The sequence below is a fragment of the Haliotis rufescens genome, unplaced genomic scaffold (genome assembly GCF_023055435.1).
Source record: "Haliotis rufescens isolate VD_foot unplaced genomic scaffold, xgHalRufe1.0.p SCAF_1, whole genome shotgun sequence".
In the NCBI taxonomy this organism is placed as follows: domain Eukaryota; kingdom Metazoa; phylum Mollusca; class Gastropoda; order Lepetellida; family Haliotidae; genus Haliotis; species Haliotis rufescens.
The window spans coordinates 23,840,138-23,856,650 of NW_025963779.1; the positions used below are offsets into that span (position 1 = coordinate 23,840,138).

At 41.7% G+C, this 16,513-nt stretch overlaps 1 protein-coding gene across 3 annotated transcripts in view; it reads left to right on the forward strand.

Moving 5' to 3' along the window:
• The window catches only part of LOC124131641 (solute carrier organic anion transporter family member 5A1-like), a 63,703-nt gene that overhangs the window by 37,130 nt on the left and 10,060 nt on the right, over positions 1-16,513 (forward strand). For all 3 annotated transcript variants that reach the window (XM_046495050.2, XM_046495049.2, XM_046495052.2), the window contains exons 3-5: positions 5,586-5,894; positions 15,622-15,786; positions 16,244-16,324. In XM_046495050.2, the coding sequence (XP_046351006.1) occupies positions 5,586-5,894; positions 15,622-15,786; positions 16,244-16,324 (555 nt within the window). The remainder of the gene's footprint in view (positions 1-5,585; positions 5,895-15,621; positions 15,787-16,243; positions 16,325-16,513) is intronic.

The following is a 16,513-nucleotide window of genomic DNA, read 5'->3' on the forward strand; positions in this document are numbered from 1 at the left end:
GGCAAGGAATCTCCTAATGTTCTTTATACCTAACACAAACTGCATTGTTTATTAGTTGCACGTTGTTCATCTTGTACTTGGCATTGGTTTAGATATATACATTATGTGCTTGACAGTATATATGATCGAGCTTGTGTTCAAACTGTGAAAGACATTTTCCAATTAAGCAATTCATGTGAGTGTTTATTAAAGATACTAGTCATACATCAGTAACCATGGTAATATTAAGCTGAGAATTATTCAGTTTTCATTTGCGTTTTTGTTCCATTGTGGTATTACTTGAATATTGTTAAGAGCAGCGTAAAAACATACTCACTCACTCATAGTGGTCTCTCAGCAAATTTGGTAATTAGTTCACTTCAGTGATAAATAATTTCAGGTTTGAATGCAAGCTTTGATTGACTTTGCATGTGTACATTGTGGGTTGGTGTTTGTTTTCCAGGCAATTCTGTAGCTCAGCAAATTGTACCTTGTTTATGCTCCCCTCTGTTATTTAGAGGTCATCACCAAGTGCAAAGACAAGGATATTTTGTAGTCGAAAAAGAAAATCTTATGTGAAAAATGTGCATGAAACAAATGCAAAGGATACAGTAAGGATTTATCCAGGATTTCATACTAAGTGCCCTTGCCAGACAATTTGGGGAAAAATATATTATTTCGCTCAAATTGGTCAGTGAAATGCAAGTTTCTTCTACAGATAACTAGCATCAGTTGTTATTACTATATAACATGAATTGAGAAATTTGTAATTCAAATTTGCTGCAGACTTTGGACCAAATATCGGCCCCTGAGGTGGCCTTGATAAATCGCTTTACATAGGCCTACTTAACAAAAATGTGACTTGGAAGCAAGGGATCTGGAGTATTTATTTTGCCTTTCGGATATTTTTATTTTGGTCACACACACCTCATTTTTACGTTTACTGGTGGAGGTTCATGCATGAATAAGATAATAAAAGAATAAAATCAAGGATCACTTTAATAACATATATCATATTTTCTTGGAGTATGGTGTGCACGTTTTTTCCAGAAAACACTCCACAATGAGTTTTGATGTTTTTTCGCCAACGCAGACTAAAGACATTACCAGGAGCATGTAACACAGGAAATACCATGTCAACAATGCCGTACTCATTTGTGCAATTTAATGCTGTTTTTTCACTTTCTGGTTATATGAAGTGTTCATTGTACATATGGACTTATGTTCGTAATCTGTTTTATTAAATTTATTCAAAATTTCATTCAATATTATTTACATTAACTTAGGGAAATCGTGTGTGAAGTGACTCACCTTTATTCCCGGCGACCACGGCCATATTACTGATATTGACAGGGAATGGATACATATTTCATAAATGCCACACTTTGACTCAGTAAAAGTCATATTTGTTTTAGTTTGACTACTACATATTCAACAAAACATTTTCACAAAGGTGACAGGTAAAGTTGTTCTATATGTAAAAAATATCCTGCAAAAGCTATTCCAAAGTGCTTCTCTTTTGGTTATTATTGTTTCAAATGTATAAGGTAAAAACGCAACTAAAATAATACGATATTGATATATATTATTTCTGATAAGATAAGTGTCAAATTCAATTCTTCCAGTCATTGCATCAAATTCATTAATGTTGTATTATTGGGTATATTTTTAACCTAATCACCGGTAGATTGGTAGAAAATGTGTGTATACGTGATTGGTATATCCAGCTTAGTTTACAAGAAAATACACACAGTTTCTGTATTTGAAACAATGCCTAGCACAACAGGAAATATAGTTTAAGTGGTCAATCATCATGTCTACTGATATTTTATCTCAAATTTCACATTTTTATTGACCTGAATTCCTTGAAGGGATATGATGTATACATAGCTTTTTACTAAGCGTAATATAATGTTGACCTGTCTTTATTTTATATCTTCTTCTTTTACGATATCCAGGCTCAGGTTGAATGTCTGGCAAGTGTACTATCTCGAAAATATCCGGTTGGCAAATTTTAGAATGTCCGGTTTACACTTTTTCAAATTGGACATTTTGCAAGTCCAGCACATAGACAGGTTTCCGAAGCCCTGTTGGAAACTAAACTTATGAACACTCTTTAACATTTGTAATGACCTGAAGAATGTTTATTGAAGATGATACAAGAGAGAAAAACTGGGGCATGAGAGATGCATCCAGTGTATTCTTAACTTGCCTAATCACAGGAATAGGCGATGTTCCCACTAAGGACCAGTTGTGGCCAGCATGGGCTATTTCTGTCCTAGAGTCTAAACCTGCATCAGCCTGCTGAGGTCGACCTTCACCTGAAAAGGAGTAACATTCTTCCTTGTGGAAGTGCCTCTGGCCAGAAAACGAGTGCTGTTGTACTAGGGACATGCTCAGACAATCATTGGAATTGCAAAGTCAGCAAAACCTAAGCCCATTTCGCCTTTCCATGTTGACTTGAGCCATGCCTTCTTTTAGTGGTATTATTAGGTGTGATAGCCAATGTCTTTATCACAGGCTTGAAAGTGTGTAGGTTTTGTATTGATTACACATAATTGTCTTAATTATGCCCTTGCTATGTGCTTAGACTGGTGGTTTTACATAAGTGAAGTTATAGATAGCTATTGGGCAATAACATTGGAGCCAGATTCTTATTTCGTTATTTTGCAGGGTAATGCACATTTTTAAGGTTTAGAATGTTGGTGTTTATCTTCCATGGTGTGTGAAATAATGTTGACTTAACAGTGCAGTAGTTGTGATGGAGAAATGTATCAGTTATATACTGATATACTGTGCTGTGATGCAGTGATGTTATGTCACCTTTGATGTTGATTGAGCCACAGACTGTAAGGATAATTTTTTTCCAGTCACAGACTGTAAGGGTGATGTTGTTTGTACCACAGACTGTAAGGGTGATGTTGTTTGAACCACAGACTGTAAGGATAATGTTGTTCCAGTCACAGACTGTAAGGGTGATGTTGTTTGAACCACAGACAGTAAGGGTGGTGTTGTTTGACCCACAGACTGTAAGGATGATCTTGTTTGACCCACAGACTGTAAGGGTGATGTTGATTGAACCACAGACTGTAAGGATAATGTTGTTCCAGTCACAGACTGTAAGGGAGATGTTGTTTGAACCACAGACTGTAAGGGTGATGTTGTTCCAGTCACAGATTTTAAGGATGATGTTGTTCCAGCCACAGACTGTAAGGATGATGTTGTTCCAGTCACAGACTGTAAGGATAATGTTGTTCCAGTCACAGACTGTAAGGGTAATGTTGTTTGTACCACAGACTGTAAGGGTGATGTTGTTCCAGTCACAGATTGTAAGGGTGATGTTGTTCCAGTCACAGACTGTAAGGATGATGTTGTTCCAGTCACAGATTGTAAGGATGATGTTGTTCCAGTCACAGACTGTAAGGATAATGTTGTTTGAACCAAAGACTGTAAGGATAATGTTGTTTGACCCACAGACTGTAAGGATGATGTTGTTCCAGTCACAGACTGTAAGGATGATGTTGTTCCAGTCACAGACTGTAAGGGTGGTGTTGATTGACCCACAGACTGTAAGGATAATGTTGTTTGAACCAAAGACTGTAAGGATAATGTTGTTCCAGTCACAGACTGTAAGGGTAATGTTGTTCCAGTCACAGACTATAAGGATGATGTTGTTCCAGTCACAGATTGTAAGGATGATGTTGTTCCAGTCACAGACTGTAAGGGGAATGTTGTTCCAGTCACAGACTGGAAGTATGATGTTGTTTGACCCACAGACTGTAAGGATGATCTTGTTTGACCCACAGACTGTAAGGGTGATGTTGATTGAACCACAGACTGTAAGGATAATGTTGTTCCAGTCACAGACTGTAAGGATAATGTTGTTCCAGTCACAGACTGTAAGGATGATGTTGTTTGTACCACAGACTGTAAGGATAATGTTGTTCCAGTCACAGACTGTAAGGATAATGTTGTTTGAACCACAGACAGTAAGGATAATGTTGTTTGAACCACATACTGTAAGGATGATGTTGTTTGACCCACAGACTGTAAGGGTGATGTAGTTTGAACCAAAGACTGTAATGATAATGTTGTTCCAGTCACAGACTGTAAGGGTGATGTTTTTTTAACCAAAGACTGTAATGATAATGTTGTTCCAGTCACAGACTGTAAGGATAATGTTGTTCCAGTCACAGACTGTAAGGATAATGTTGTTTGAACGACAGACTAAGAATAATGTTGTTTGAACCAACGACTGTAAGGATAATGTTGTTACAGTCACAGACTGTAAGGGTGATGTTTGAACCAAAGACTGTAATGATAATGTTGTTTGAACCACAGATTGTGAGGGTGATGTTGATCCAGTCACAGACTGTAAGGATGATGTTGTTCCAGTCACAGATTGTAAGGATAATGTTGTTCCAGTCACAGACTGTAATGATAATGTTGTTCCAGTCACAGACTGTAAGGATAATGTTGTTTGAACCACAGATTGTAAGGGTGATGTTGTTCCAGTCACAGACTGTAAGGGTGATGTTGTTCCAGTCACAGACTGTAAGGATAATGTTGTTTGAACCACAGATTGTAAGGGTGATGTTGTTCCAGTCACAGACTGTAAGGATGATGTTGTTCCAGTCACAGACTGTAAGGGTAATGTTGTTTGACCCACAGACTGTAAGGAGAATGTTGTTCCAGTCACAGATTGTAAGGATGATGTTGTTCCAGTCACAGACTCTAAGGATGATGTTGTTCCAGTCACAGATTGTAAGGATAATGTTGTTCCAGTCACAGACTGTAAGGATGATGTTGTTCCAGTCACAGATTGTAAGGATAATGTTGTTCCAGTCACAGACTGTAAGGATGATGTTGTTCCAGTCACAGATTGTAAGGATGATGTTGTTCCAGTCACAGATTGTAAGGATGATGTTGTTCCAGTCACAGACTGTAAGGGGAATGTTGTTCCAGTCCCAGACTGTAAGGATAATGTTGTTTGAACCACATACTGTAAGGATGATGTTGTTCCAGTCACAGACTGTAAGGATAATGTTGTTCCAGTCACAGACTGTAAGGATAATGTTGTGCCAGTCACAGATTGTAAGGATAATGTTGTTCCAGTCACAGACTGTAAGGATAATGTTGTTTGAACCAATGACTGTAAGGGTGATGTTGTTCCAGTCACAGACTGTAAGGATGATGTTGTTCCAGTCAGAGACTGTAAGGATGATGTTGTTCCAGTCACAGACTGTAAGGATAATGTTGTTTGTACCACAGACTGTAAGGGTGATGTTGTTCCAGTCACAGACTGTAAGGATGATGTTGTTCCAGTCACAGACTGTAAGGATAATGTTGTTCCAGTCACAGATTGTAAGGATAATGTTGTTCGAGTGACAGACTGTAAGGATAATGTTGTTCCAGTCACAGACTGTAAGGGTGATGTTGTTCCAATCACAGACTGTAAGGGTGATGTTGATTGAACTACAGACTGATACAGGAGTAATGTTGAAATGTATCCTCATATTTGGAATATTGCGCGAATGAGATAAATATTATGTGAAGGTTCAAGATTTGTCTGCAATGTATCCTCACACTGACTGCTTTGTCTGCAGCTTTCATCTATGCAACTGGTGCACTGGGTCCGGTCCTTGGATACGCTCTGGGGGCGCTTCTCCTCCAATACTACGTCGACACCTTCATCTACGACGTGGGACTCACCACATCCAGTCCCAACTGGATCGGAGCGTGGTGGGGCGGCTTCATTATCTGTGGACTGTTACTTCTCTTGCTAGCGATTCCCTTCCTCGCCTTCCCTAAAGTCCTTGTCCAGGAAAAGAAGAAGCTGCTAGAGTTGAAGGCCAAGGAGGAGCTGCTGTCCCAGGAGGAAGAGGAAGACAAGGAGTATGGGAAGACCATCAAAGGTACGGTGGAGCTAAAACATCCCAGTCTATAAGTTATCTGTAAATGAAAATGGTGATCAATTTGTGTTATTTTTATCACTATTTTGCCTTTTGCACCATTTGGAATCTTGTTTCAGCAGATTTTGGAGGCTTACTGTTTTCTGACGTTGACATTTTAAGTCAATTACTGTTCGAAAATTAAGGATGGCCAGATGTAGGAAATTTGGCATTTGGTATATATTCCTTTGTGTTCGACTTAAAACAACCTTGAATCATGTTAATTTTCTTTGCTCTAGGAAACTACGCTAATTATTGTCTGTAGGTTATGTAGAAAATTTGTTGGAAAAACACTGAAAACCATTTGGGCCAGTATACACAGACAGTTTTGGGCACAGACCCCGTTACACAACTCATGCTCTCTCTCTCTCTTGCTCTCTCTCTCTCACTAACTCACTCACTCACTGACTCACTCCGCACCGCACCGCACCGCACCGCACCGCACCGCACTACACCAAATCACACACACACACGCACGCACGCACACACACGCACACGCACACGCACACGCACACATACCACACCACACCACTCTACACACCCATTCCAATGCATGCTACAATGGCTGCTGTTGCTGCTACATCTGGCATCATTCAGTCACTCCTCACAAGGGCTCTATCAAGGTCAGTGCTGTTGCACATTACCCTGCTGGCGACATTGTTCACCACATGAGCAGCAGGTTTGTCCAGGAATATCACATGCATAAAGCCATGCTGGAGAACAATGGCCTGACATAAACAGCTACCTGTGGGTATGGTGGTTGCATGATTAAGTCCTTGTAGGAATAATAGATCATCATGTGGCGCCGCTGATGGCATGTTTGCTTCCAGAGGTGCAATCAAAATGGCGATTGCTTCAGTTATGTTTGCCAGATATTGTCCTACCTGCTGTTAGTGTTTGAGGCCATTAGGTGTGGAAAACTGCTTTGAGTTTTTAGAAATGTTGTTTTGGAAATGACTTGTACTGTAAACAGGTGCCATGAGCATGGGATATCGTGAATGTATTGGTGAAAAATATCGTAGCCGAGGGGTATACAAGCGTTTTGCTCATCAGGGAAAAAGACCAGGTTTCTATTCTCCCCAAGTGTACAATGTGTGAAGCCCATTTCTTTTATACCCCGGCGGATGATATGAATGATATGAATGATATGCTAAATTTATCACAAAACCCTGGGAATGTGCATAAGTCAACCAAAAACCATGCTCACCAGCCCACCCAGAGAGAAGGTTGCCGCTGGTCATATGACACTATGGTAACCCTGGAGACAATAACAAAATGGCTTCAATTTTGGCGTTGATGCCAAAACATTTCAAAACTTAACATTTTAGACAGTCTTAATCATAGGGTTATTTTTCTAGTCTACCGGACATTCCTGGATGAATACTCCAGTACACTTTTTCATGTCAGTAAGTGAGAGATGCCGTCTGCTGAAGTGGCCCTCTTCAGAAGTCCAAGCCTAAGAACCAGTTGTTTTGTTCCATCAGTGAATGTCAAGTGAGGTGTTGCTTGAGTTCAGTTGACTTGAGTGGAACAGTTTTTATCCAGAGCTATGTAGTATATCAAGCATCCTAGTTGGTGTGGCTTTCACAAGCATTTGCACACCGCTTCAACAGTGAGGATGTTTAGTTCACAGTAAACAAACATACACTCAGTTGGAACAGACCCGTGAAGATCTAGGTTAGAATAGGTCTTCAGCAGCCCATTCTTGTTGTAAGCGGTGACTAACGGGATCAGGTGGTCAGGCTTGCTGAATTGGTTGGTGCATGTAATCGTATCCCAATTGCATGGATCAATGCTCATGATATCAATCATTGGATTGTCTGGTCCAGGCACGATTATTTACAGACCGCCGTCATATAGCTGGAATATTGCTGAGTGCAGCGTTAAACAGCAACCAAACAGACCAACATACAAACAGACGGAACAGGAAATATCACTTGACTTAATAGGTGTACCCATGTTTCTTTCTTTTTTCACCTTTTTTTTTTTCCAAATACACCTGAATCCCTCTTCCTCATTCTCAAACTCATTTGCAAGGTGATTACCTTACTAGCAAACGCCATTGAAGAAAAGCTGATACTAATTGAATGTAAGATCCTAGATGTTATGAAACAGATTTGCCCGAGTGAGTCTCTGCCCTTCTTGTAAGAAGTTTATTTCATTACAGCTTGATTGCCTCACTCAGGAATCATAAACAGTTGGCCAGCTCCTCAATCCAGCAACTTTCAATCAAGTAAAACATAGCATCTCCAGCCACTGTGCATAACATGCCCAATTCATGGACACATCAATACTATTTGAGGTTTTCTAACTGACTTCATGTGCTCTCTTTAATTCTATTACCTTCGAGAGAAGTGTTAAGCGATGGACGAATTAGACACAAAAATCACATCTAGATATTTCATGGCAGGAAATTGACAGTGCCCTTTGAGCTGCGATCTGATTATTGTGGAGTACCTTCACAAAAACTCCAGAAGGAACTTTAGATTCATTGATTTAGCATGGCATAAGTTGAGAATAAAACTGCATCTAGAGGGTATGGGCCGACAAGGGAGCATCGATTGTGTGAGTCTGTACCAATAGCTGCTCCCTCAGCTTGCATGATGACCTGTGTCATTCATTCCAGTAAGAGATTTAAGCTTATTGATAAGTCATATATTTTAAAATCGTTTTAGTGTTTAAATATTTGTGAATGTAGGAATCTGTTTAGCAATGAACATTTCGGATTGATCATTTCATGTTTAAATTTGAATTCTGAAAAGGTCACATGTGTTGAAATAGCTAGAAGTGACATACCCATGTATTTATTCACAAGCATGTAGTTTCAGCTCTTCTTGGCTGTCAGGGTCACTATGCAGTGTTACAAGCAGGGAACTTGGCTGTCAGATCACTATGCAGTGTTACATTCAGGGGACGTGGCTGTCAGAGTCACTATGCAGTGTTCCATGCAGGGGACGTGGCTGTCAGGGTCACTATGCAGTGTTACATTCAGGGGACGTGGCTGTCAGAGGGTCACTATGCAGTGTTACATGCAGGGGACGTGGCTGTCAGATCACTATGCAGTGTTACATGCAGGGGACGTGGCTGTCAGAGTCACTATGCAGTGTTTCATGCAGGGGACGTGGCTGTCAGATCACTATGCAGTGTTTCATTCAGGGGACGTGGCTGTCAGATCACTATGCAGTGTTACATGCAGGGGACATGGCTGTCGGATCACTATGCAGTGTTACATTCAGGGGACCTGGCTGTCAGATCACTATGCAGTGTTACATGCAGGGGACGTGGCTGTCAGGGTCACTATGCAGTGTTACATGCAGGGGACGTGGCTGTCAGATCACTATGCAGTGTTACATGCAGGGGACGTGGCTGTCAGGGTCACTATGCAGTGTTACATGCAGGGGACGTGGCTGTCAGATCACTATGCAGTGTTACATGCAGGGGACGTGGCTGTCAGAGTCACTATGCAGTGTTCCATGCAGGGGACGTGGCTGTCAGGGTCACTATGCAGTGTTACATTCAGGGGACGTGGCTGTCAGATCACTATGCAGTGTTACATGCAGGGAACTTGGCTGTCAGATCACTATGCAGTGTTACATTCAGGGGACGTGGCTGTCAGATCACTATGCAGTGTTACATGCAGGGGACGTGGCTGTCAGATCACTATGCAGTGTTACATGCAGGGAACGTGGCTGTCAGATCACTATGCAGTGTTACATGCAGGGGACGTGGCTGTCAGAGTCACTATGCAGTGTTTCATGCAGGGGACGTGGCTGTCAGATCACTATGCAGTGTTTCATTCAGGGGACGTGGCTGTCAGAGGGTCACTATGCAGTGTTACATGCAGGGGACGTGGCTGTCAGATCACTATGCAGTGTTACATGCAGGGGACGTGGCTGTCAGAGTCACTATGCAGTGTTTCATTCAGGGGACGTGGCTGTCAGAGGGTCACTATGCAGTGTTACATGCAGGGGACGTGGCTGTCAGATCACTATGCAGTGTTACATGCAGGGGACGTGGCTGTCAGGGTCACTATGCAGTGTTACATGCAGGGGACGTGGCTGTCAGATCACTATGCAGTGTTACATTCAGGGGACGTGGCTGTCAGGGTCACTATGCAGTGTTACATGCAGGGGACGTGGCTGTCAGATCACTATGCAGTGTTACATGCAGGGGACATGGCTGTCAGATCACTATGCAGTGTTACATGCAGGGGACGTGGCTGTCAGATCACTATGCAGTGTTACATTCAGGGGACGTGGCTGTCAGGGTCACTATGCAGTGTTACATGCAGGGGACGTGGCTGTCAGATCACTATGCAGGGATTCTTGGCTGTCAGGGTCACAGTGAAAAGGGTGGTGGGGTATCCTAGTGGTTAAGGCGTTTGCTTGTCATGCTGAAGGCCTGAGTTCGATTCCCCACATGAGTACAATGTGTGAAGCCATGTCCCCTGCCCTGATATTGCTGGAATATTGCTAAAAGCCTTTGATCTTTTTGTGAAGCATCTAAGAATGATGTACAATGTATAGGGAATAACCTGTAGCTATAAGAGTTAATTATTAAGTTTCAAAAAATATTTCATGGACAGAAAATCCATAAAAACAAGTTTAGAGTTCCGTATCACTCAAAATTTGTCACTCGGTTACTTGGTTGACTTTTTGTGCCATCATAACCCAATGGCAAGGGGTGTTGTTCATGATATCAACCACTTGGTTGTCTGGTACAGGCCGCCATGATAAAGCTGGAATATTGCTGACTGTGCATGAAGCAACAAAGCTCAGTGTTGGATGGACTGAAGTAGGAACAAGATGTCCTGAAACTTGCAGTACAGAAAGATTCAAATGTCATGTGCACATTCTACCTCCTACTGCCTATCACTACAATCATGCTGAAAGTCAATCAGTTTTTACAGTTAACAGAAAAAAAAGGAAGAAAAATATATTTTGGAGATATAACGAGACGATTCCTGCTGCCCCAGTTCTTATCAATATGATTTGTGTCAGCATTGACCCATAAATTGATTGATCTGCTCGGCTCGGCCCACTTGGTGAGGCAGTTGTCAGCTTGTTACTGGCCATCCCGCAGCACTCCCATCGATCTCTCTCTTCCATCAACCAGTTACTCACCCATTACATGATATTAAGTGATTGTTACTTCCTGATGTATCTGAATGCTGGTATGTTTGCCGTCTGCTGGCAGCCATGGAGCATGTGCTACATATGTGGGCTATGTTTGGGGTGTCTTACCTTTATTGAGCCACCATTAAAGGCAATTATTTGTTGATGGCTCTTTTCAAGAAGAAAACAGTTTCCCAACAATTTCATTATCCAGAGGCCTGTCTGTCTGATCTAGCATCTGATGCCAGTAATATACCATGTAAGTTACTGTATTACTGCTAATTGCTGGGGTGTTTTTGATCATTAGATGTTTAACTGTTCAACAGCGTTATAAAATTGGTATCAGGAGTAATCTGGCCCACTTAGGCAAGTAATAGATGTTGATCTGGAACATAGACGCTTGTTTAAAAGATACGTCTGGGTAGGCTCCTGCAGAATACAATGTTCTGATCAGTTAAACTTTATCTGACTTTGTAAGTAAGCACTACACTTTCCTTCAACATCACTTCACTCACATTCAACATTGCTAGACTCACATTCAACATCACGTCACTCACATTCAACATTGCTAGACTCACATTCAACATCACTTCACTCACATTCAACATCGCTAGACTCACATTCAATATCACTTCACTCACATTCAACATGGCTAGACTCACATTCAACATCAAATCACTCACATTAAACATTGCTAGAGCCACATTCAACATCACTTCACTCACATTCAACATTGCTAGACTCACATTCAACATCACTTCACTCACATTCAACATCGCTAGACTCACATTCAATATCACTTCACTCACATTTAACATGGCTAGACTCACATTCAACATGGCTAGACTCACATTCAACAACGCTAGACTCACATTCAACATGGCTAGACTCACATTCAACAACGCTAGACTCACATTCAAAAACGCTAGACTCACATTCAACATCACTTCACTCACATTCAACATCCCTACTCAAATTCAACATCAAATCACTCACATTAAACATTGCTAGAGCCACATTCAACATCACTTCACTCACATTCAACATCGCTACTCACATTCAAGATTGCTAGCCTCACATTCAACATTGCTAGGCTCACATTCAACATTGTTAAACTCACATTCAACATTGCTAGTCTCACATTCAACATCACTTCACTCACATTCAACATTGTTAGACTCACATTCAACACCACTTCACTCACATTCAACATTGCTAGACTCACATTCAACATTGCTAGACTCACATTCAACATTGCTAGTCTCACATTCAACATCTGCACTTCACTCACATTCAACATTGCTAGCGACGTGCATGCACATGTGTCTGTGGCTGCATGTACTAGTCCAGGTTAATACCAAGTTTGAAGTGCTAGTCCACTGAGATACCATGCCACAGTATACATGAATACCCCACTCAGACAGAGTAAAATCTAACAAGGGAAGCTAACAGATGATTGGCGCTGATAAGGGATTAGCAATAGGCAATGGAAGCCAACACTGCCTGGTGCTTGGGACTTATTGCTTTGATCTATCTTTGTCGGTGCCAATTACCTAGCTGGCTTCAATTGGCCCTTTGCTATGTCCATTCTTTCACCTATCAGTGCTAATTACCCCGGCCTCCCGTTTGCCCAGTGTCCATTACCTATTACCTATCTATAGGACTGGCTTCCATACCTTCAGCGGTCTTTACTGTAACGTGTTGGCTTCCTTTGTCTATTGCTTATCACCTATCAGCGCCAATCATCTGTAAGCTTCCCTTGTTAGTTTATACTCTGTCTGAGTGGGGTATTCATGTATACTGTGGCATGGTATCTCAGTGGACTAGCACTTCAAACTTGGTATTAACCTGGACTAGTACAAGCAGCCACAGACACATGTGCATGCCGGTCGCTAGTAAGTGCAATAATCCTGGATGCAACATTAAACCCCATTTGACCTTCATCTTGTTGTTACCCTGCCTGTTTGCTTGGCATTAAGGGGATAAGACAAGGACTGGTTGTCTTGGAGTCAGTATGATGTTTCTTGGTGGGGTATCTATGTAAAACTGTGACATATCTCACAGGGCTGGCACTATAAAACTGGTATAAGTCCTGACTAGTAGAAGCAGCCACACACTCACAAGTGCATTATGAAATGTGCATGCATGGTGCCAAATAAATAAAATGCAATCATCTTGAACGAGATGTGAAACTTCATTTCCCCTCACCTCACTATCACAGCCTTGCAGTCGGAGGTACGAGAAAGAACACCAGCTAAATCACCAGCTGATGTTGCTGCAAAGATACAATCCATGATATTGTTACTACATGGCTCAGAGAGCCTCTACATCATCAAACCTGAGGTGGCTGTGTACTACAGCCTGTTTTTTGCCCTTGTTTCTGTGTGATGCATCTAATAAATTAGAAAGGAATCCATTTAGCAGGGCATGATGGCATGTTGATGGAATTTCCTCAATGAGTTTTATGACAGTATTAGAGAGTGGAAGCATAATGCCCTAATGGGAAGACCCAGGTTACATGGCCTGCTGTAGTTCAACTCTCATCAAAGTACAAAAAGAGTTATCTGTAGTTTGATAGAAGCAGAGTGCTGATAATTGACCATAGTGTTCGCAGGAATTCTTTCTACTCATTACTCAAGTGACAGTATATCGACTTAACAGAGCCAGACATTAATAAGTTAAATAATGTCATGATGAATTTATGCAGTATATTTTTGTAAATGGTAATTATGATGTATACTTCCCGACTTGAAACACCTACTGTAATCTGTAGGGCGCCCTTTAGAAAGCAGGTACCGTAATCTGTAGGGCACCCTTCAGAAAGGAGGTACCGTAATCTGTCGGGCGCTCTTCAGAAAGGAAGTACCGTAATCTGTAGGGCGCCCTTCAGAAAGGAGGTACCGTAATCTGTAGGGCGCCCTTCAGGAAGGAGGTACCGTAATCTGTAGGGCGCCCTTCAGAAAGGCGGTACCGTAATCTGTAGGGTGCCCTTCAGAAAGGCGATACCGTAATCTGTCGGGCGCCCTTCAGAAAGGCGGTACTGTAATCTGTGGGGCACCCTTCAGGAAGGAGGTACCGTAATCTGTAGGGTGCCCTTCAGAAAGGCGATACCGTAATCTGTCGGGCGCCCTTCAGAAAGGCGGTACTGTAATCTGTGGGGCACCCTTCAGGAAGGAGGTACCGTAATCTGTCGGGCGCCCTTCAGAAAGGCGGTACTGTAATCTGTAGGGCGCCCTTCAGGAAGGAGGTACCATAATCTGTAGGGCAACCTTCAGAAAGGAGGTACAGTAATCTGTAGGGCGCCCTTCAGAAAGGCGGTACTGTAATCTGTAGGGCGCCCTTCAGGAAGGAGGTACCGTAATCTGTAGGGCGCCCTTCAGGAAGGAGGTACCGTAATCTGTAGGGCAACCTTCAGAAAGGAGGTACAGTAATCTGTAGGGCGCCCTTCAGAAAGGCGGTACTGTAATCTGTAGGGCGCCCTTCAGGAAGGAGGTACCGTAATCTGTAAGACAACCTTCAGAATGGAGTTGAATGTCACTATGATATGTAACCATGACATAAAATGTTATTGGACTTTTATAATGAGCAGCATATCATGAACTTTAAGTAGTGAGCTTCTCACCTCAGAGTAAACAGGGTAAATCTTAGAATATTATTGTAATGCAGCAGTGCACATTGATATAATTTCATGTTTAGCAACCCCTGTCTGCGATATTGTGCTTTAGATTCAATATTCAGTTTTTGTATATTTGATTTTAAGTAATTTTCTATACAAGTCAGTCCAGCCATATTGCATCTGTCATTCACATCTTCCCAAGGCAAGAGAGTTAACTGACTATAAAAGTCAAGTTTTCACCCTTGCCGAACTAGGCTGGTATTATGGAGTTACATTTTGGCTGGACTAACGAGTCTATGCATAGTCCAATCAAAATCGCGCACCGAAATCGAAATCCGGTTTGTAAACTGTTGTGCAGATTTCGGTCGATTGCAGGATTTACAAAGCATGTGCACCGCCAACTCGTTGTCAACAGATATTTTCCAAATCTTTTCAGGTTTTTAATCAAGGTGCTCATGTGATTTGATGCATTTCGCGATGTAAGACACATTTTATCACAATATAGATCATGATTATCGATCAGATAGTCCTGACCGGGAGCCACCATTTTGTGTGAAGCAAACGCAAGTGATACGAGAGGTGGAATCTGATTGGTCCATAGGAGAGGTTTAGAAGGGACATAACTGGTAATAACCACTGGTGGCGCTACGATCTAGCCCAGTAATTCCAGCCTAGTTCGGCAAGGGTGGAAACTGGACTTTTAAGGCCAGTTAACTCTCTTGCCTCGGGAAGATGGTCATTCACAGCACTGGAACTGAGTTTCTGTCACGGCAACAGAATGTGTTTTGTTTCTATGGTGTATATTTCAGATATTCATCTTCTATGATGTTTTGTTCTGTGTACTTACATCATGTCATATGTCTAATATATCCCTTGTTGTATATTTCAGGTATTCATCTTCTATGATGTTTCTGTTCTGTTCATGTCATATGTCAAATATATCCCATGTTGTATATTTCAGATATCCCCCGTTCCATGCTGCGCCTATTGAAGAACTCTGTGTATATAGTTGTGTGCCTGGGAATTTGTTGTGAAATCTCTATTGTGAGCGGGTTTGTTGTCTTTCTTCCCAAATACATCGAGACCCAATTTGGTACTTCTACATCCGTCGCCAACTTATTTACAGGTGAGTCATTACTGATACCAAGTTTCGAAGTATAGCACTTCCAAGTTAAGCATATATGAACTGGGTGTTGACATGGGAATATGAAGATATATTCAACTTCATCCCAGCGGCATCTCAGCTACCAGTTGTATTATCATGGGTTCCAATTCCAAACTTTTATTCGTTAGTATCATTCCAGGTCTGTACCTGTGGTCATGGGTATCACCAAAGTGGTACATGTCCAAGACTTGTATCACGTCAAGTTTTCCTCTCATTTTAAGCTTATTTTCCTTACAAATTAGGATGTAACTAGAGACTAGTTCAATGCTGTGTTAAACCCAACTCACTCACTCACTCAGATAAATCCTGCGTTACTTTTAAATGCATCGTATTTGTGGAGGAACTTGGGTAGTAAGAGCAGTATGAAACCACACCCACTCACTCACTCACGCTAGATGTGAAATGTGCCATGTTTCAGGTGGTATCGGTATTCCTGGTGCCGTCATTGGAATCCTGATTGGTGGCTATCTCATCAAGCGACTACAGTTGCAGCCTAAAGGTATGTGACTGACAATAGAGGTACGCTAAGCAATTCATAGACTTCATAAAGCTATACTTATGCCCCAGTAACCTTTGCTTGTCGTAAGAGTTGACAAATGATAGGGTGATAAGACTTGGTTAAATTTGCTTGTAATTGTATCCTAATTGTGTGGGACATTACTTATGACACAATCACTGGTGTGTGTGG